The sequence below is a fragment of the Cydia pomonella genome, chromosome 1 (genome assembly GCF_033807575.1).
Source record: "Cydia pomonella isolate Wapato2018A chromosome 1, ilCydPomo1, whole genome shotgun sequence".
Taxonomy (NCBI): Eukaryota; Metazoa; Arthropoda; class Insecta; order Lepidoptera; family Tortricidae; genus Cydia; species Cydia pomonella.
Genome location: NC_084703.1, coordinates 34194308 through 34214916, shown reverse-complemented (window position 1 = coordinate 34214916; position 20609 = coordinate 34194308). Strand labels below are relative to the sequence as shown.

Below are 20609 nucleotides of genomic sequence, written 5' to 3'. Positions count from 1 at the left end.
TTTTCTTCTTTTTTTTTATTATTATTATTTTAAATAAATAAATATTATAGGACATTATTACACAAATTGACTAAGTCCCACAGTAAGCTCAATAAGGCTTGTGTTGAGGGTACTTTAGACAACGATATATATAATATATAAATATGTATAAATACTTAATACATAGAAAATATCCATGACTCAGGAACAATATCCATGTTCATCACACGAATAAATGCCCTTACCAGGATTTGAACCCGGGACCATCAGCTTCGTAGGCAGGGTCACTACCCACTAGGCCAAACCGGTTGTTTGTATCTATTAATATTTAATTTGCCTATTGGGTCGTTTCCGACCCACTGGATGAAAAAGGAGAGAGAGCCTGTAACCTCAAGGTCTGAAAAATAAACTGGTTCGGGGCATGTGGGTTAAAAAACGTATAGGTATATAAAAATATAGTAAATCAATATTTTTAGACGAAGTCGCTGATACACGTGAACGTGCCGCGCTCGTTCCGCGACGAGGTGCTGTACAACCAGGACGTGTGGGCGTCGTCGCTGGGGCTGCGCGCCGCGGAGCCGCTGCTGCTCGTGTCGGGCGCGCAGTACGACGCCGAGGACGTGGACGTGCTGGCGCTGCTGGCCGCGCTGCGCGAGGATATCGGCCCCATGAACACGTTGCACGCGCTCGGTACTGCTGAGGGGGCATCTCCACCATATTTACTTAATAATATTGCTTCTTATAATGTGTTCCTCCACTTTTGCTGTACAACGTTACTGGCTGTATAAGTTTTTGTCCCAAGACGAAAAAATAATGATTTCGAGGTGCTTAGAGTAAGGTCGTCACCTTCGCGCAAAATAAGCATAATAGATGTGTACTTTTGATAAGTGCCCAGGAAAACTAACTTTACCTTATTTACAGGTCTGTCAAAAAAACTGATCAACACCCTGATGTCAATGGAGGTGGGCGAGTCGTTCACCTGGGAGGAGTACGGGCTGGATATCCGAGACACGGCAGTGACGTGGCTCAACGACCTGGAGTCCGACGAGCGCTACCGCCGCTGGCCCTCCTCCTACATGGAGCTATTGAGACCGACGTACCCTGGCATGCTCAGGAATCTTAGGAGGAATATTTACAATTACGTGAGTTGACATCGAATTTTATTGGAAGTGTGCAAAGTGTACGAGTCCTGAGAATTATTTTATGAGCCGCACGTACAATAACTAATTTTATAGATAAGCACTCACACTGTTGCAAATTAACATGAATTATTTTTATACAATTTACTTTTTTTTACTATTTAACGGTAATAAATGTCAAATAACGAAACAAAAAATATTTAAGGTTTTAGAACATACTTATCTTTGGTGTGATTTATACGTAAAGTACCACTTTTTTTAGCAACTGTATTAAACTGTACATTATTTTCGTGTCTCCGCATCCGCATGCCCCACAGTCGGTGGCGGTATCCGTCCTTGTAGAAACTTCGAAATCGACTATAATTATACTCTCACAACAAAAGTGCTTGGCCCCCGCCCCGTTTCGGTTTCCATGTAGAGCACGTGCTATCTTGAATTGAAAAAAATTGGCATAATCGCCAGACCACTATCCGAGTTGTGTCATAAAATTATACGTACATACATATATATTGTATGTAGTGTATGTACACATCGAATAGTAACTGTGTTATGATACGAAAATACCATTGATCCAAAAAACTGATCTACGATTTGGGCTGGGGGGCCTGGGGACAAAATTCCTGCTGTACTAAGATATGCATGCATGGCTTCAGTATTGTAACACTGGTGATTATCGATTGTTTGTAGGTGATAGTAGTGGACCCGACATCGTTGGCCTCAGGGCCGCCACTGAAGCTGGGCGAGACGTTACTGAAGCACGCGACGCCGGTGCGCGTAGGGCTGGTGCTCGCGCCGGGTGTCGACGCCCGGCTTACCTCCGCCGTGCGTTCCGCTTTCAACTACGTGGCGCAGGAGAAGAACTCTAACAAGGAGGCCTTCTACTTCCTTACCCAGGTAATACTAGTTGTGTAAATGCAAAGGCTGCAGAATGCCAGCCACAACCGGCCATCATAAAGGTCTGTGCACACCGGATGCGTGGGCGACCGTGCGTAGACATGCACGTGCGCGTGCGGTTAATTGTTGGAGCCGTGGACGCGTAAGGACTCATAAGGATCAGTATATTACAACGTGTTCTACGCACAAGCATTCAGTAGATACCGGCCTGGAAGGCAACGGTTTACTTTCCTATACCTATAGAAAAAATTCCCAACAATATCCCAACTCTTTTTAGGGTTCCGTAGAAATGGCAAAAAACGGAACCCTTATGGATTCGTCATGTCTGTCTATCTGTCCGTCCGTATGTCAGCCACTTTTTTCCAAAACTATAAGAACTATACTGCTGAAACTTGGCAAGTAGATGTTTTCTGTGAACTGCATTAAGATTTTCACACAAAAATAGAAAAAAAAACTATAAATTTTAGGGGTTCTCCGTACTTAGAACTGAAACTCGAAAAAAATTTTTTATCAAACCCATACGTGTGGGGTATAGATAGGTTTGGGTATAGAATGATATTGAAGTTTCTTATATCATTTTTTCGCGAGAGACGCTTCCAAAGTGGTAAAATGTGTGAGCCCTGTAACTTCTAAAATAAGAGAATGATAAAACTTCCACCGAAAATTGGTTTGAACGAGATCTAGTTAGTAGTAGTGCGCCTCGCACTTGGCCGCTTTTTTTTATGTAAAATGAGTGTTACATAAAATGACGAGTATTCTATTTTGCAGCTCGTCCACTCGACTCAAAACGAACCAATCAGCATTGAACACGTAAAGACGAACTTGAAGAAATATGTGAGCTCGAGTGATAGCAATGTAGACGACATTATTTCTGAAGATTCCGAGTATAACTTCGGCAGCCAGTTAGCTGAAGAATTCGTATCGAAAATTGGCACCAATAAGTATCCACAGGTAAGAATATGTGTATGATTGAACAATTTTCTAACAGCCAAGACACAAAGCAGTTGTAGATCTTTTAACTGAGGCTGTTGGTAAGAAGTTGTTATGGTCAACTTCCATACTAAGTAAATTCGTAATATACTAGTGTCTCTGTGAGCTGTACAGCCCGCGATAAACTTTATAAGCTTAAAAAAATGTAAGAATAAAAATACTTACTTCGTTCAGGCATTATCACACCGAATTCGCAATGGTCTTAAGTGCCTTAGACCCTACCGGTCCTTTATGCCAATTTGCACCATTTTAAACATTTTCCAAAACGAAACGACGGAAAAATTCTATCTAACTACCGAACCTGCTCACAAAATTTCACGAGAATCTGTTGAGAAAGGCGGCTGCAGAGGTAAACTGGACATACGGCAGCATTTTTGCCCGAGCTAAAACGGAGACCTTCGCTAACGCTCGATCAAAAAATTATTTTAAACTCCAAACTGTTACTTTCTACTAAAAAGCACTGAGCAACTTCTTTGCCAACTGCCTGAAATAAGCGGTAGGCCTACAGTAATCGTACAGGCGGCTTATTAAGTTTGCAGATCGAAATAACCGTGCAAAAAAAACCTTATAGGGAATACATTAATGTATAAAATTCGACATGATCTTACGTTTGAAAGACTCGATATCTGTTAAATTGGTAGGTGTTGATAAACGGCGTGCCGCTGTGGGACGACGGGCCCACGGCCGTGACGGCGTCCGTGGAGCTGCTGGAGGAGGCGCTGGTGTCCGCGCTGTCGCGCCACACGGGCCGCTTCCAGCGCGCCGTGTTCAGGGGCGAGCTCTCCGACATGGACGATGCCGTCGACTTCCTTATGAAGCAGTCGCACATCATGCCCAGGTGATATCATAAACTAACTTATTTTTGTTCCCGATAATACAGGCCAAAACTACGTCGTGCTCAGTTTTGGTGGTTGTAAGTCACCAGAAATTGGGCTCTAATGCTATAAATTTGTAACGCTAAAAACTGGCAGGTATAAGTTTCAATAAGCAGCTCATATTTCTCCTTTTTACAGGTTAAACAAACGTATCCTCAGCTCCGAACCCTCCCAGTACTTGGACTTGTCGGGTGTGCCTGCTTCTAGTGAATTTTTCACAGAAGAAAAAGTTCATAGAATGTTACAGTTGACGGGTTAGTGCTCTAGAATAATAATGACGATTTAATATTAGCGGTTGCTATCCGAAACGATCTAATTCCCAAAATTATCCTAAATCTTCTAGATCCACAGTTGTACAGTCAGCGTCAAAAGTAGCGGAACAAACAACGCGTCAGTAGTACTTATCTTCAACAGTAACAGCTTAACAAAAAGTGATGGTTCTATATGTAGAACAATTAAGACTGTAAAAGATATACTTTTGAACGCGAATTTATGAGATTTATCTATATTTGGAAAAGTTATCCGCGATGGCAGATACTTTTAGCGCGTTGTATCGAAGCTACTATTGAAGCTGACTGTACACATACAGTATAATTTTATATGACCACGTTTGTTTGTTCTAGGACGCGACGCTATAGCAACCGCCCTGCCGCTCCTCAGATATTTCGCCAAGTCTGGCAAACCGGAGAAGATCACACAAACTATTTGGATCACTGGCGATCTCAACCAAAAACTTTCTAGGGAACTGCTAAAGAATGCTATTATGTTCATGGTATGCTAATCCTATAACTTTGACAGATGTGTTACAACCATGTGCAATATTTAAGGGTTCTCATGATGTTAAATATTCGGATAATTATTTATAAATTAGCCGCGTTGTCGAGCTTTCTGTTCTTATATTAAAAAAAAAAAAGTATTAGTAATGTAAGCTTTTATACATGGTTATGACAAGTCACATCACATCAAGACAAGTCACAAACTAAGTGACTGAGTAAATGAGAATGACCCGAATATGGAATTGCAGAGAGATTCACGTGGAGTACGCGTGGCTTTCATTCCAAACGTGGACGGATCGTCTACAGCGGACCAGTCCCTCAACAAAGTGGTTCTCGCGGCGCTGACGACGCTCGACCCTGCCAAGGCCACCAAATATGTCACGCAACTCTTGGAAGACGAGGGCTGCCACGAGAGACAGGATTGCGATATATTGGTAAGTGAAAATAAACCGTAGTAACGTTATTAAACCATTATTGTCAAACCGTCAAAAAGAGACATAAAATTAATTCTAATTTATATTTTTGATATTTTGAAAATAAAAACACAGTACGCGCAAACTTTACTAGACGCATACGCCGACCGCCATATATTGGTTAAAACAATTGTATAGCGTCATAGAGAAATAATTAAGTAAGCAACTGATGTATGGAGTGCTGACTCCATACATCAGTTTTCTTACCAAAACGCGTATTATTTTCGTAGTCGACGTCTAGCGTCAAGTAGCGAATTTATCAGTACTGCTATTTGACAATAGATGTCGCGACGACCGAAAAGTCTTCAGGCAATATTATAACTAGATTAACGGGAACTCCCTTTTCAGACGTAAAGTACCACTTGTTTTAGCAATTGTATTAAATCTTCTGCTTCTGCTTGTAATATTACTAATATTAGTTGTAAATTGTTGAGTAATATAGGGACCGTGCGCGTTGGAGGGTCTGCCATCGTGTGGCCTGAATCGGAACCATAGAATAGAATAGAATTGAATTTGTTTTATTCATAAACACACAAACAGTAATAGACAGACATAAAAGAGAACATAGTAAGAGTTAAGTGTCACGAAATGTCCTCATCTCAGCATGTTGCTGGCGAAAAAATAGTATTTTTATTTACCGCTGGTTAGCCGGCTTCAAGCGTCGAGCGTCGGGGCGTGCGTTTCGTGGCCGAGGCCTAAGAGAGTGTCGTTACAGCCGGAGTTGGTGCCCGCGCTCAACCGCTACGAGTGGGTGCTGAAGGCGTCGCGGGTGCTGTGCGCGCGCAGCATGAAGCTCCGCGCCGGCGCGCGCGCCGTCCTCCACAACGCTCGTCTCATCGGCCCGCTCACCGAGGACGAGCGGTTCACACTTGACGACTTCCTGCTACTAGAGAGGTACATACTACCAGAATTACTACAGAACTATGCCATTATTCAAAAAATGTTTGCACAGCTTCTATACATGTAAAAAAACACTATTTACTGAACGGGCCTATGTCTCAAACGGTACGGCGGTCCACATACAATAGCAGTTTGTGGGTGTTAGTCTGATAATATTCTATAAACCACCCCTAGTTGGAATCGATAGAGTTAATTAGTAAATACTGATGGAGTTTTTTTATTACAGATTTAGCAGCAACATGTATGCCGATAAGTTAGCTGAAATATTTGATAAGAAAAAAACTGTTACAAATGAAGTTACCGATGATGGTAAGTGGTAGCCAGTATAGTTTAGGGCCTGTTTACACATTGAATAGTGTTAAGTGCGAGTCCTACTTGGAGTTCTAGTTCGAGTTTGCTACTTGCTTTTAGTAGACTTAGACCATTCATCAACGTTATGATAAATGAAATCAATGTTCTCGATAAGCGTTTAATTTTTTTAGCAACCCTTTAATTTATCTACGAGTGTTCACTAGCGGTAAAAAATATATAAACAATAATGAAACCTATGATTGTAGAAAATAAAAGTCAAAGCACATTTTTGAGTTAAGTTATATTGATAATTTGTTATATAGACGAAGAGGAATACGACGTATCGAAGCTGAGCGCGGACGAGATGCTGAAGGCGGTGGCGGTGCTAGCGGCGCGCAGCCCTCGCGCGCGCACGCCGCTGCCCGCGGGGCTGCGCGCCGACCACTCGCTCGTGGAGCTGCCGCCGCTGCACGACGACGAGGCCGCCATTGAGGTTATGTTCTCACTGTACATGTAGTATTAGTGTAGGTATTGCATTATATAGACGAGGAGGACGACATGACGAAGCTGAGCGCGGACGAGATGCTGAAGGCGGTGGTGGTGGCACGCAGCAGCAGCGTGAACTTATGTGTTCTTAGTATAATCGCAGACAATATAAGTATTCTTACTTCCATACTCTCTTAAACTTTATTACGATTCCAATGCTGAATTACTTAAGCGATAACTGTATTGTATAGTTCGTGTCATCCGAATGACGCGCAGATTTGTCAAAGCTAACCTTTAATAACATGACAATACGAGTTAAGGCACGCGTCTTCGCGAATGACACGATCGATAATTGTTAAAGTTGACATTTAGCGATCCAATTACCATGAAACATATGGCGACGTGTACAGTAAACTCGTTGACACTATTTTTTCTTCGACTTTATTATATACGCTCTTACAACTCTTTTACAACCAGAATTGTTTTATACAAAATTGGTATTGCTAATGTACCACTGTAACATTTCGTGTTACTTGTAGATCGTGGCAGTGCTGGACCCCGCGTCGACCGCGGCGCAGCGCGTGGCGCCGCTGCTGCTGGTGCTGCGGCGCGTCGTCAATTGCCGCGTCAAGCTGTTCCTCAATCCGCAGGACAAGAACTCCGACATGCCGCTCAAGAGGTAAATCTGTGCATTTCACTTACTCACCCACCACACATGCCCATAACGTGACTGAGAACCTCGAAAAAAAGCTTTCCCCCTTTCCTTAGACGATATTGGAAATTTTAGGTCCGCGGTACTATTTTTGAAACTAAAGGATCTGTAGATAAATATCCTAAATTGGACTTTTACTCTTTTTGCATTATTATCTTTGCTTCATTCGTATTTATGCTTCAATTTTCCATTATCAAAATAAAAACTCTTTATTACGTTTAAAGTTTCCGATAACTTTTCAATTTAAAAAAAATTAACGAATATTAGACATGTTCATGATTTTTCATCACACTTGCTCGAAAAAGATCTTATTTCATGCAGGTGTACTGAAGGACAAATGCCTATTTTGTTCCCGCGGGAGTTATGGATTGTGAAAAAAAAACTATAACTCCCTAGGATTTTGCAATCCATAACTTTTAAAATTATGTCACTTATTCGTATCCAAAATTTCATTGACCAATTGTCCAATGAGGGGAGTTAGACAAAGTACTATTTTTCTATCGAGCCAACTTTAACGTTTTAATGTTTTGGTTGGACTCTGCCCTTGCAAAAAGAATCTAGTTTCCGTGTGTTTTTTTTATTTTATTTATTGTTATGTGGCGGTGGTGGCCGAGTGGATATGACGTCCGACTTTCAATCCGGAGGTCGTGGGTTCAAATCCTGGCTCGTACCAATGAGTTTTTCGGAACTTATGTACGAAATATCATTTGATATTTACCACTAGCTTTTCGGTGAAGGAAAACATCGTGAGGAAACCTGCATACATCTGCGAAGAAATTCAAAGGTGTATGTGAAGTCCCCAATCCGCATTGGGCTAGCGTGGGGACTGTAGCCCGAGCCCTCTCGCGCATGAGAGGAGGCCTGTGCCCAGCAGTGGGACGTGTATAGGCTGAATTATTATTATTATTATTGTTATGTAAAAAACACATACATGAACAGTAACAAAAATTTCGCCGAACTGCGTAACAGTTTGTTGGCGGTAAATCATGGCATTTGTCCTTCATTAAAACGTGTAAAAATGCGTATTTCATAGCTTTATTGTTTCATTCCACATGAGGTAATTAGGTATGGTACTTGCGTATACGAACACTGTTATCAATAGATAAGATACAGTTTTTAGAATATTTGTAATTTGTATAGTTTAATGTAAATCATAAGCTTGTTGACTCTTGACGCTTGTAAGTGGGACAGCTCAACGTATTGTTTAAATTCAACTCTATCCCGACGAGCGCGTGGGTTAATTATACATTAGAGTAGTTATTAGAGTATCTCACAATTCCGTCTTGACACTGATTAGGCCTAGACCACTAGGTAAACGGAGTAGTCAATTATAAGCCAGTACCACTCTGGCCCGATCCCAACTCTGGCATTTTAGATAATTGTTTTTTGAATTTCTGTTCTTTTTCTCATAACCGTTAATTTATCACTACATTGGCATCCCTCTGCCTACACACGTGCTATATGTAATCTGGATTATTGTTTGCGTCTGTTTAGTGTGGTGGAGATGGACACTAAAGACTAAAGAGTACTTTATTATATTGTATTGCAAGTATTACTTGGTTGCATACGAGATGAAGTCTCAGGTACAGAATTGGCGTAGGCATTAGGTTTTACCAATTCATAACAGCTGCTGCCTAAACTAAAGCTAAGCTGTACATACATTTACAGAAAGTCATATAAATTTTGTATACAAACCTTTCTATTTCTGCGGGGAAATTTGTTAAGAACGATCATCCAGAAATAGGTTTTGACTAAATAAAGGATAATTTAATTGCTTGTTTAATATGGCGTAATGTCATGGTTTGGGTAGATTCTACATATTTAATTTCTAAAAGAAATAATTTCTTGGTTTCTAAGCATAACTTAAAAGAAATGGCCGTCATCCTTTAGTTACATTATATGTTTAAAATTGTATTAACACTACGATTGTAAATGCGAAAAGGTAATTCGCAACTCGTGTCGATTTAATACGCTCCATTCGGTTGTGGTTTCATTTATAGCCACTCGTTGCGTATTTCCTATTTTTCGCGCTTGTATAGAAATGTACTATTTTATAACAGACTGACAATCGTAATGTTAATAATTTTTTTAATATATAATGTAAGTAATGTGCATTGTACGTTTTACAGTACATATGGCCCTTAAATATTTCGACATACGCACGTATAGTGCTAGTTACCGCACTAAGGCGGTAAAGTAGCACCTGGTAGCGCCATATGTACTGTAATAGTACATTACGATACAAGTGCGAAAAATAGGAAATTCGAAACGAGTGGCGATAAATTAAAACACGACCGAAGGGAGTGTTTTAAATCGACACGAGTTGCGAATTACCTATTCGCACATGTATCGTACAACGTTTTACAGTACATATATGGCCCTTTAAATGTTCGACACAGTAACGTAATATGCTAATTTTCGCACTAGTGCGGTAAAGTAGCAGTGCTACAGAGATGGGCATTAATCGATTATTTTTTTAGTTAACTAATCAATCGATTAAAATATCAATCGTAATTTTTTAATTGCGATTAATTTAGTTGCGATTAAATTAGTTGTGAGAATGTACAACTAACAACTAAATTAGTTTTAGTTTCAATCGACTATATTTCACGGTTAAATCTATATTAAAACTATGTCATCGCTGGTTTTGACATGACAATGTAATATTATGTCGGAATTCTTCATAGCAAAAATCAAACTGTCAGAGGGATTGACCTAACTGTTTTATCGACTTATCGATAAATATTTGTCACTTAACGAAACACAGGTGTCCCTAATTAGCTGACCGCCACTGTATTTTGGTATAATAGTAAAGAATAAAACAGAAAATACTTTTATGATGTAAATGAACGTAACATTTAGAGCAATATATTGTGGAAGAATCTTCTTTGAAACTGAAATAAGAATCTTTCTGTATCCATATCCATTTTTTTATTGTTTTCTTTTAGGATTAACCATTTTAGTAACACGGCACGGAAATCACTCATGAAAACTCAAGTGACATAAATGACATATGTGACGCTGACATGATTTACTTTAATACGGAAATACAAGTTGCTTATCAAAGAGGTCAAATGTTATAGAATAATCTTTTAAGTTGATTATGGATACCTAATGCGATATTATTCCGTAACATCGATAAGTCGATAAAACAGTTAGGTCAATCCCTCTGACAGTTTGATTTTTGCTATGAAGAATTCCGCTCATTTATAACGATATATGTGTAGTATATATCGTTATATTATGGATACAGGTAACGATAAATAGCGAAAAACTGCAATGTTTACAAGTCGCAAACAATAATGTAGGTTTTCCATTTAATTTGCTTCTAACATTAGTCGCCAAAAAAATAGTCTAACTAATTAGACGATTACAAAAATTAGTTGTCCGTAATCAATCGGCAACTAATTTAGTTGTAACTAAATTAGTTGCACTCTATACAACTACGATTGATCAGTCGTCGTTTTCAATCGTCAGTCGCAATTAATTCTTTTAGTCTTAATCGTTAATCGTTAGTCGTTTACATTTTGCCCATCTCTGAGTAGCACCATATGTACTGTAAATAAAATTACATTATTTGTCATAAAAGCCCTTCGCAACTCACGCACAATACAGCACAGCTTTGAAGAACATTTTTGAAGCGGCGTGTATAGCTAGCTAGTCCAGGCAGGCCCATACTAAGCACATCTCGCGATACTTCGAGTCCCGCGTAATAATACACTGTCTAATTAGAAGACTTGCTTGTTGATAGCGCGTCGTGCTAGCCGACCAGCTTTAAATGCTTTAAAATAGTAAATATACTCATATCCTAGAAACTATTTCAACGAATTCTTGTGGTGTATGCCCTCGGAGATATCTATTCGCCTGTTGTTTAATTAAAAGCTGAAGCCGGTTTTTGGTTTCGCTGCTGTTTATGAGATCCGATATCATGTTATTTGCAATGCCGTTCACAGTGTCACTGCTGCCGCCTAGTTGTATCTGAAAGAAAATGTACCTTTTGAAAAAAACATCAACTACTGATAAAAAAAATTTCGTGTTATTAGATTTAGTTGAAGTTTATTGCACGTTAAAGTCTAGTTATCACATAGTATTACGTTGTCAGTTTAGCAGTAGCTTAGTAGCGCTTATATTTTTATTTTACCTTAATGTCATTAACTGAATAGTCGAGCTTGAGATGAGTCACAACTGTGTCATTTTCTTTAGCCCCAAACTTTATGTTCGCTCGGGCTCGCAGTCTATTGACGTTAGACCTGTATCATGTGAAATATTAATACAAGTTACTGATAGGTCATAGTGAAAATTCGTGTAATCACAAAAACTGTAGGGGAAGGGGGACAATACTGGGTGGCGGGCAAGACGAGGCAAGCGGCTTAAATCACGAAGGAATAAATGGGTTATTCCCACTGGTTACCATCAAGTTGTTACCAGTAGTTACTGGTTTTTTTTCCACCTTTTACCACTGGTACTACTAGCTACTGGGAAAAAAAATCTCACAAGTTACCAACTCGGTTAGTGGTAAAATGACGGTTTTTTTTCCCAATAGTAACCACCAAAATTTTGTTAGAATTAAATATTTTTTTTTTTTTTTTAATTTATTTAGGAAACAAACAGTCACATATTAATATATATAAGCTTAAGTGATAACAAACAGACCTTTAGTTCCATTGAAAATAAAAGTATACATAGTAAATTACAGATCGAAACAGGGAAGGTGTTAGGCATCTCCTTATCTGTCACGCGTACAAATAATAAAACAGTTGAAATAGTGTAGTATAAATATAGTGTTAGTGTAATAATAATAAAACAGTTGAAATAGTATAGTATAAATATAGTGCTTTAACAAATAATAACTTATATAAGTCGATTAGTGTTTTCAGTAAACTGTACTTATAATAATTCTTGTAGTAACGAAACGGGCAAGCCACATATTTTGACTAAGGTGTAGTTTGTGAAGTTAGAGCTTGTAGAGTTGGGCCGAATAGATTTAGAACCTTGGCTCTACATGAGATCTGATAACTTTATGACAGTGCGAGTCATATGGTCTCGGCAACATATACATGAAATTTTTTATGGTGGCGCACTGCGTAGCCACTGACTTTAACGAGACACCTAGTTGTTTAAATAAGTAGGTAGGTATAATAGGCCAAAATTACTAAATTGGTTGCAAGGACTCTTAATGTTTTGTCAACGATTCATTTTATTGGCTGTAGACTTACTTGAATACTCCCTTGTCGTCTATTGAGAAAATGTACATTATTGTGCCCTGCAGATGGTACCGGTCTGAAATGCAAAAATAACAGCCGTTGAATTAAGCCCGTCATTCTAACTTATAATTATAACTTCCGAAAAAAGTATAATACAGTAGTTTGCTATTTTGATAAAAAAAAAACAAAGAATATTTAAGGAATTTCCACTCAAGTGCTTATTGAATCTATACAATCCGGTCACGGTAAGAAAGTAGCCAAAGCATTTCATAACTGAACAATCTCGGTTGTAATACACGATAAAAATAACGAAATAAGGAGCTACCTGCTCGGATAGCCAGCGTGGGTACGAATATTTCCATCGCCATCGTCATATTTACCGGAGATGCAGAAAGCTTCTGTACCGATAAATCTTCCAACCCTTTGACTTTTGTTTCACTGACCGACATTCTATATCTGTAAATATACAACAAATGTTGGTAGGTACTAATCAGTGTTAGTCGAACGTTAATTAGAATTGAACCGTAAAATGTAACAGACGGTTACAGTTTAAGGTTCAATTTGTAATGGTTAATGGGCAATTCTAATTAATGTTCGGCCAACACTGGTACTAATATTGCTTACTTTCAGTCTCTAAAGGGTCTAGCCGCAATCCTATAGTGAAACTGCCCCTGGCTGAAATGTATACCTTTCTTAGAAGTGTTAATTGGTCTTATTATAAGATATCATTTTACAATATTTCAAGCTTGGAATCCCCTTGGTTTGGATAAAAAAACAAAAATATATAAAATCTTTTTTAATTTTTCTAAGCTAAACTAATGGTTAGATTTCTTTGAAATTCGGATTATACATGGCACTAATAGCAATACATTTTCAAAAAAAAAAATCAAGGTTCTAACTTATTTACAAAGGCCTAAAAAAATATTTTTTTTTGTTTAAATTTTTTTTTATTATTTACAAGAGGGCGACAACCTCAATTTTTAGGTATTTAATGCACAATACAATATTGTATGAAATATATTTTTTTCATAAAAATCCATTTGTGGCAACAAGGTAAAAATGTCTTACTAATGCAGGCCATTCGACTTAAGGCGTCTGTAGGTTACACATTGGGCCAACGTACTTGGCTCATTGTGTACTTCCGCCTTTACAACCATTTAGTAGGTATTAACGAGCAGCAGCTAGTCGAGCAGAAAAATTGTTTACACTAAGTATATATTTTTTAATGCAGTATTGCGTATTTCATAATAGGAATGTTGACGTAGTAGTTGTTTACGTACAGCAATGGTAGATTACATACCGAGGCCAACAAAATAAGAAATGTCTCTGAACACATCGGACTCGCCCATGAAGGGTTGCCTACCATTTATGACGTATTAAAAAAAACTACTTACTAGATCTCGTTCAACTTTTTACCACTTTTTTTTTTTGGTTATGAGTAATGTTGTTAGTAGTAAAAATAAATGGATATTAATAATTATAAGCACAAAAATTATGACAAATGATCATTCTGATCACAAATCGTTATTATGAACAATAATATGACAACTAATTTTATGTGAGCCAATATGGACCCATTTAGAATATTTTGTGTAAAAACCTAAACTGTTACTTTACGCTAGGGCTTGACAAAATGTTCATATGACTGTAGCGATAACTTGTCGGTATATTAGTAGGTATGGAATTGGTTGTTCACAAGACATCATAAATTTATTAACCTTTATAACTGACTTGAAATAATAACGATTGTTATAATACCTTTTTTTAAGGTTTACATGTTTAGCGGTAAATTTAAACTTCACTTTCCAACACAGTACTTAAATTTTAAACACTTTTCCACGGCTTTACCGCCAACACAAGGAAACACAAGACCGCGTATACTTGTACACAGTGTATACACACCCAACCCAACTTGTCAGTAGAAAGAGCCTATAATATCAAATTTAAAAAATAAATTAAATTAAAGGCACTATAAGCGCTAATAGGGTCTAATAGTAGTAATAATACTCATACCTATAACATTTTTTTATAAAAACAAACACTTTGGAAAAAGTAGTCGATAAAGCAGTTAAACATCGATAGATTCTTAATATGTTGTAACATGACATCCCTATTTTTGTTCGCACATAGACAATTTACGCACACACTTGCATTTCATTTTTAGTCACACTTTTGAAGATTGACAGTCGTTCTATACTATCCTATTTCTATGAATTTAATACTAGTAGTAAAGAGATAACGTCATTGATGTCGCAGGCCCTTTTAGCGTTCGAAATTTAAACTTACTTTTGAACCGCATTTTTACCCACTGACATATATGTACTACGTACTCAGGCTATCGATAGCAAATAGGGAGTATTACGCGAAACTCTGCGTAGGGGGTGCCACTACCACAAGCCATCACAATCTGAGGGTCTACCGTGAAACAAGAAAATCTAACCTCTCTATCACTCTTGCATATTCGAGCGATGAAGAGGAAGATAACTAAATTTTGATTTTCGCGTTTCTCGGTAGGCTCTTTATAAACAAACCACCTTGATGCATCAATGTCATATTTTATTATCTGTAAAAACATGTCAAAAAACAGTTTATGGTAGAGTATGTATAAGTTACTCTATGTTTTATGTAAGGTGCTAGCGCTGCACTCTGGCGGCATAACATTGCAGGAATACTCCCTATCGTGTCCGCCATTTTCGGCGTTTGAAGTCTGAAGGCCAACCGCGAACCACGTTTGATGTGTTGCCCGCCCTGTTACACTATCGTACGAATTTACAAGTGCGACAGAGAGGGAACATGTCGAACGTGGTTCGTGGTAGGCCCTCTGTCACTAAGCTAAGGAATAAGCGTAGCTGCGTAGCTAGCCAGAGGCGAAACTTTGTAAGGAATCTAGGTAAAATGTATTTATTTCGTTACAAGTGTATAAAAATTTATACACTTACTTAATTATGTGAAACTGACGACATTAACATTTATTTATACTTTCTATTTGACTCTCGTACCCGTAGCAATTTTGATCAAATCGCGCTTATAGCATAATATGTGACCGTCCATGCCTAAAGGGTCCTTATGGCAGGTATTGAGTTAAGTATAGAGCTATCTAATACAATAAGAATAATGACCCTAAATCCCATATAAAAAAAAAAAAACATCTAACATACGCATATTAAAATTAAACTTTTGAGGAATCATTAAAAGAAGTTTGAATCAAATTTTAAGTATGTTCCCATTGGAAGTTACATAGATGATGATTGATTATGTAGCTCAAGGTGTTATTCTTTGAAATTAAGTTATGGTTCCAAGGACTTCCAAGTCGTGAAAAGTCTGTCGCTTATAAGAACGAAATTAAGAAAACGGAATATTTATTTAGAATTGTCTCGATGAGTATTAGTCGCCAATGGTAAGAAAAGTACGGTCAGCGATAAAAGCTTGCACCAAAAATGTGTTTTTGCCAAAACTTATTTGTATTTAAACGTACAAAAATAGCATCCGCGCTCCCAGGCACGTACATCCATCTCGCTCACGCTTACGCTCAGTTGAACACGAACGTACTGGGCCTTAAAGTTGCTACTTGTTCCTTCAAGACTTTGATTGAAGGTGCATACTCACCCATGGTAATTAAACATCATAGGAGGAATCCTCAGACGCTTTAGCGAAGGAAATTCAAACGGCAGCGACTGGACGTCGTCGTTTCGACATTTCTCTATTAATCTTAGCAGGCCGTCTTCAAACTTGTTGGTTGCTGTGGATGAATAGTTTTCTAATTTGATATTTCATTGATAGGCAGGTAACTAATGGTATCTTCGGGCTAGGATATATATTTGCTGGTTTAAAGGCCGAATGTTACAAAGACCCATTTGTTTTCCTGACTGACATAAGCGATCGTGATACTGGCTGGAAGATCTATAAGTTTACGTCGGACCTCTTGAACCTTTAAAATAAGCAAATGATTTGTACTCACGTGTAATACATTCTATAGCAACGGAGACTAACACTAACAGAACTATAACTTGTATGTAATTGTTCATTTTGAATCGGTTTTTAAGCCTTTAAATTAAGGAGTACAGCTTGTGTTTGTTGTAAGTTTGGAGCTGTACTAAAGACGCTTGATATGATTTACATTATTTATACTCGCACCGAAGCCTTTATTCGCCTGATAACATTATTGATTCAGCTGTAACCACAAACTATATAATAATATTCGTCACATTGTCGTGTGACGGATTTACCCATTTAATGCTATATGATATGTATGTACCATAATCCAATGCTATATAAGGCGTGTTAGGTTTTATTGCTTTTTTTTAACTGCTATTTTATTACTTGACTCACTTTTATTTGAAAATGTACGGCATTAACGTTAACTATCGTGCTACCACTTGTATTAGCATAACAATGTGACACTTCTTTATCTTGTATGGTTTGTACCTCCGCGATTTTCTAATCTACTTTTTACTAAATACGTTTATTTTGAATGAAAATTATAATGTTTTTAGGTAACGTACATTATTGTGTGGTTCATTAAAGACTGAAAACTTTATTTCATTTGTCTTTAGTTTTGGCAGACATAATTCACAGCCAGAAAATAAGCTTGTACTCGTATATCGTTCACTTATTCTCAATGTAACCCAATACATTCAGTAACAAAAGCAGCAGACACCTGTAATGTTTCTGCCAGCATGCCTCATATATTTCCTATCGTGAACCTTTTGCCATATTAGCCCATGGAATTGGTACATTTTACCTAACATCAAATGAGGTAGTTCGGTTTTTTTAATATGTTCGTAGTGATGAAATGGTAATAACAAATCCAAGTTTTCGTCCTCGAAAGCCCTTGGGAGCATTGTAAAGTACATGAAAATCTATTAAATTTTAGGAGGTGTATCGGCATTGGAAAACCATACATTGATAATCCACCATCAAATGACAATTTTGACCGGCCTGATCAGGTTGACGAAGAAATGCTACCACACACGCTGGCCCCAAAAGGAGTGCTGTGGATCCAAAGGACAAGCCTGGTCCATCAAAGATATACAAGAGATACGAGTTATAACAATTTCCCTCGCTGTACTCTATATTATACACACAATGATCCGAAGGGCTTTCGAGGTCGAAAACTTGGATTTGTCATTACTATTTCGTCACTACCAATATATATATAAAACAGAACTACCTCATTTGATGTAAGGCAATACCTCTTTTTTGGTATGATTTCTATGTATTATGGTACTCGTATGTATTCGTGGCTGCCGCAGTCTGTACATACAAGCCTCCAGGTATGTCATTTTGTCTAAGATTTATTTATTTTCACTACTACAGCTCGTAAAGGTTCTCTTAATTCTTCAATAACTGATGAAACATTGAAGCAAATATTGATTTGTTTTCTTATGTTGGTTGTTAAAATTGACTTTTAAATATTGATTTCGAATGATAAATATGAAATAGCGTATATTTGAATTTTAATGTTAATGTTTTACGATTAGTATTTTACTCTTAATTTTTAAAGTGAGTTTTAGAAATAATCACTAACAGCGGTCGTTCCGTTCCGGTCGTTTTTATATACAGTGAAAGGCAAAAAAATCAGGTTTCGAATCGCTGAAGTCCCTAGACAAAGTTTTGGCAACCGTATTGTTATCTAAAAAAGCGGAATGATTTTTCAAAAAGTCCGCTCTCTGAACCTACGGCACCTTAACACGAAATGTATAACAATAGTACATTATTGCAGCGGCCGGAAAATTCAAATTTGTGTATAAGATTCTATTTTGTCTTCATTCTAAAAATTCTAACAATCCCTGTGTAGTAAACGTAGAATTCATTTTCGGTATAAAAACGGCATTTTATTTAAAAAAAAAATAACTCAATTAATCAAATTTTTCGACTATGTTTTTTGATTTTCATTTACTGTAAAAATTAAACTGCTTAGTTTTTTTTACATTAAAAAAATATGATGATGAAGTCTATTTAATGCAGATTGAAAAAACCAAACATAGGTTAACCCTACTAAAAGTAAGTCGAGCAAAAAATTAAAACGTCTCGCGCCGGCAAATATCTCTTTACCGACAACGGCATCGATATCGTAAACATACGAAGTACACACCGGAGACCGATATGATAGTTGTAAAATAATATGGATACCTGTACTTTCATATAAAACTGTTGCTCATTAGTTCATAAATGCCCGAAATATTCCGTTGCATGGATCGGCAAATGAAACCGAGGGGTTCATGTTTGGGGTCAAGTGTTAGTTCCTCGTCAAATTTGTTCAGTCTGTCTTTTTAGGACTGAAAGTAAGAAGCAGATGATTGGATACGACACTGGTCTGACAACCCTCCTGTGGCCAGAATATAATTGAAACTGACGAGATGCAAAAGCAAACCGAAATGAAAAACGCGCGGCAACTGCATAAAGGAGGATTCAAGTATCTGTGGAAAGAACTGTCTTGACACACAGGATGCGAAATTAAGCTGTGGTATCATTAATAAATTGAATACATTTACTTCTCATTCTTTAAGAATTAAATAGGGACCATAGAGTGGTTGGCACTAACTATGCTTCTATGCAAATGCGAAGCTCCGTGATGTTAGCAGGAATCTTTCCAAGGTTCCTCTTTTCACTAAACGACACATTTTTTCAATTACATATTATGTACCTACATTTTTTTAATCTTTATTTTAGGATCCACATAAACAACAAATTTAGTAGGTCTCCAGTGTGTGCACTTCGTATTTTGTCGATATCGATGCCGATGTCGATAAAGAGATATTCATCGCCGCCGCCGTGCCGTTTTTTATACCGAAAATGAATTCTACGTTATTGATTTATCCGAATTTGATACCAAACATGGTCTATTAGCTACACAGGGATTGTTAGAATTTTTAGATTGAAGCCGGGCGGAGCGGTACTTTAACCCCCCCTCTCGGGCTCCAGAGGGTGAGCTCCCGATGGCTCCCGATCTAAATCGGGTTACTTTGATATACGGAACAACTGTGCCAAGTTTCATGCTTTAATCAAGAAAAGTAAGGTTCTGCACTAAACACCCATACTATTAAATCGAACCTTAAGATTTAATAGTATGGGTTTTTTGGTTCATCCCTATAGTGTGGGGTGTCGTTGGATAGGTATTTTAAAACCAATATGGGTTTCTATAAACAATTTTTTGATCAACGTAATATTTTCGGAAATAATCTCTCTGAATGAAAAAAGAATAGGTTTCCTCCTCTACTTCCCCTAATTTCTGAACCATGTGTCCTAAAAATATGAAAAAAATCGTGGAATTCGAGCTTAGTAAAGACTTTCAAGAAAAACTATAGCGAACCTGATCGGTCTAGCCGGTTTTGATTTTTTGCAAAAATTCTATGTTGACGGACGGGTAACTACGGATCCCTACACTATATTTGGTCATCAGGTGACTAATCTTGCTTATTCTAAGCAAAAAATTGAGAAAAAACGACGTTTTCTTAAATCGTCTATTTTTTGTTTCTCTATTAACTTAAATAGCCTGTAGCTCCTAAAGTATTGACCGTAGAGTAAAATAAACATAATCAAATTTGTAGGGAATTTTATGGTACCAAATTTCAAAACTAAACGAATTATTTCCCCTGATTGCCCATATACGGGTTAATTTTCTTGAGCTATCTCCTCTAATTATTATATCAAAGCTTAAGGACACAACTCGTATTGTCATGGAAAATAATCATTATGTTTTTACATAACTGAGATACTAAAAAAATATATAAAGGTTTTGTAGTCTTTGATTTATGATTACATTAAGCAGAAATTGCACGATCATACGAGTACGAGTACACGACAATCTTGTGAGAACGAGATATTTATAGTTGATTATATACATTATACAACTAGGGCATAAAGCGACTTAAGCGACCCATTCCATCC

The 20609-nt window shown here is 37.6% G+C and overlaps 2 protein-coding genes across 2 annotated transcripts in view; one reads left to right on the top strand and one right to left on the bottom strand.

Moving 5' to 3' along the window:
* The window catches only part of LOC133520664 (UDP-glucose:glycoprotein glucosyltransferase), a 36007-nt gene that overhangs the window by 4454 nt on the left and 10944 nt on the right, over positions 1-20609 (top strand). Inside the window, exons 6-17 of the mRNA XM_061855252.1 lie at positions 456-669; positions 901-1121; positions 1806-2012; positions 2781-2963; positions 3644-3840; positions 4016-4131; positions 4501-4649; positions 4902-5087; positions 5842-6020; positions 6253-6335; positions 6641-6810; positions 7343-7482. Coding sequence (XP_061711236.1) covers positions 456-669; positions 901-1121; positions 1806-2012; positions 2781-2963; positions 3644-3840; positions 4016-4131; positions 4501-4649; positions 4902-5087; positions 5842-6020; positions 6253-6335; positions 6641-6810; positions 7343-7482 — 2045 coding nt within the window. The remainder of the gene's footprint in view (positions 1-455; positions 670-900; positions 1122-1805; positions 2013-2780; positions 2964-3643; positions 3841-4015; positions 4132-4500; positions 4650-4901; positions 5088-5841; positions 6021-6252; positions 6336-6640; positions 6811-7342; positions 7483-20609) is intronic.
* Positions 9279-17034, bottom strand: LOC133520731 (uncharacterized). The gene is made up of 6 exons (XM_061855349.1): positions 16678-17034; positions 16326-16458; positions 13045-13175; positions 12732-12795; positions 11657-11765; positions 9279-11493 (listed from the first exon to the last, which is right to left on the bottom strand). The coding sequence occupies exons 1-6, from the start codon at positions 16742-16744 to the stop codon at positions 11317-11319; spliced, it is 681 nt and encodes a 226-aa protein (XP_061711333.1). The 5' UTR covers positions 16745-17034; the 3' UTR covers positions 9279-11316.

Bases quoted from the DNA above. Each gene is read 5' to 3' on its own strand.
- LOC133520731 (XM_061855349.1), bottom strand. From the start codon at position 16,744: ATGAACAATTACATACAAGTTATAGTTCTGTTAGTGTTAGTCTCCGTT. The intron at 16,459-16,677 runs GTGAGTACAAAT...ATTCATCCACAG, and splicing joins TGCTATAGAATGTATTACAC to CAACCAACAAGTTTGAAGAC. The intron at 11,494-11,656 runs GTAAAATAAAAA...ATTTTCTTTCAG, and splicing joins ATTCAGTTAATGACATTAAG to ATACAACTAGGCGGCAGCAG.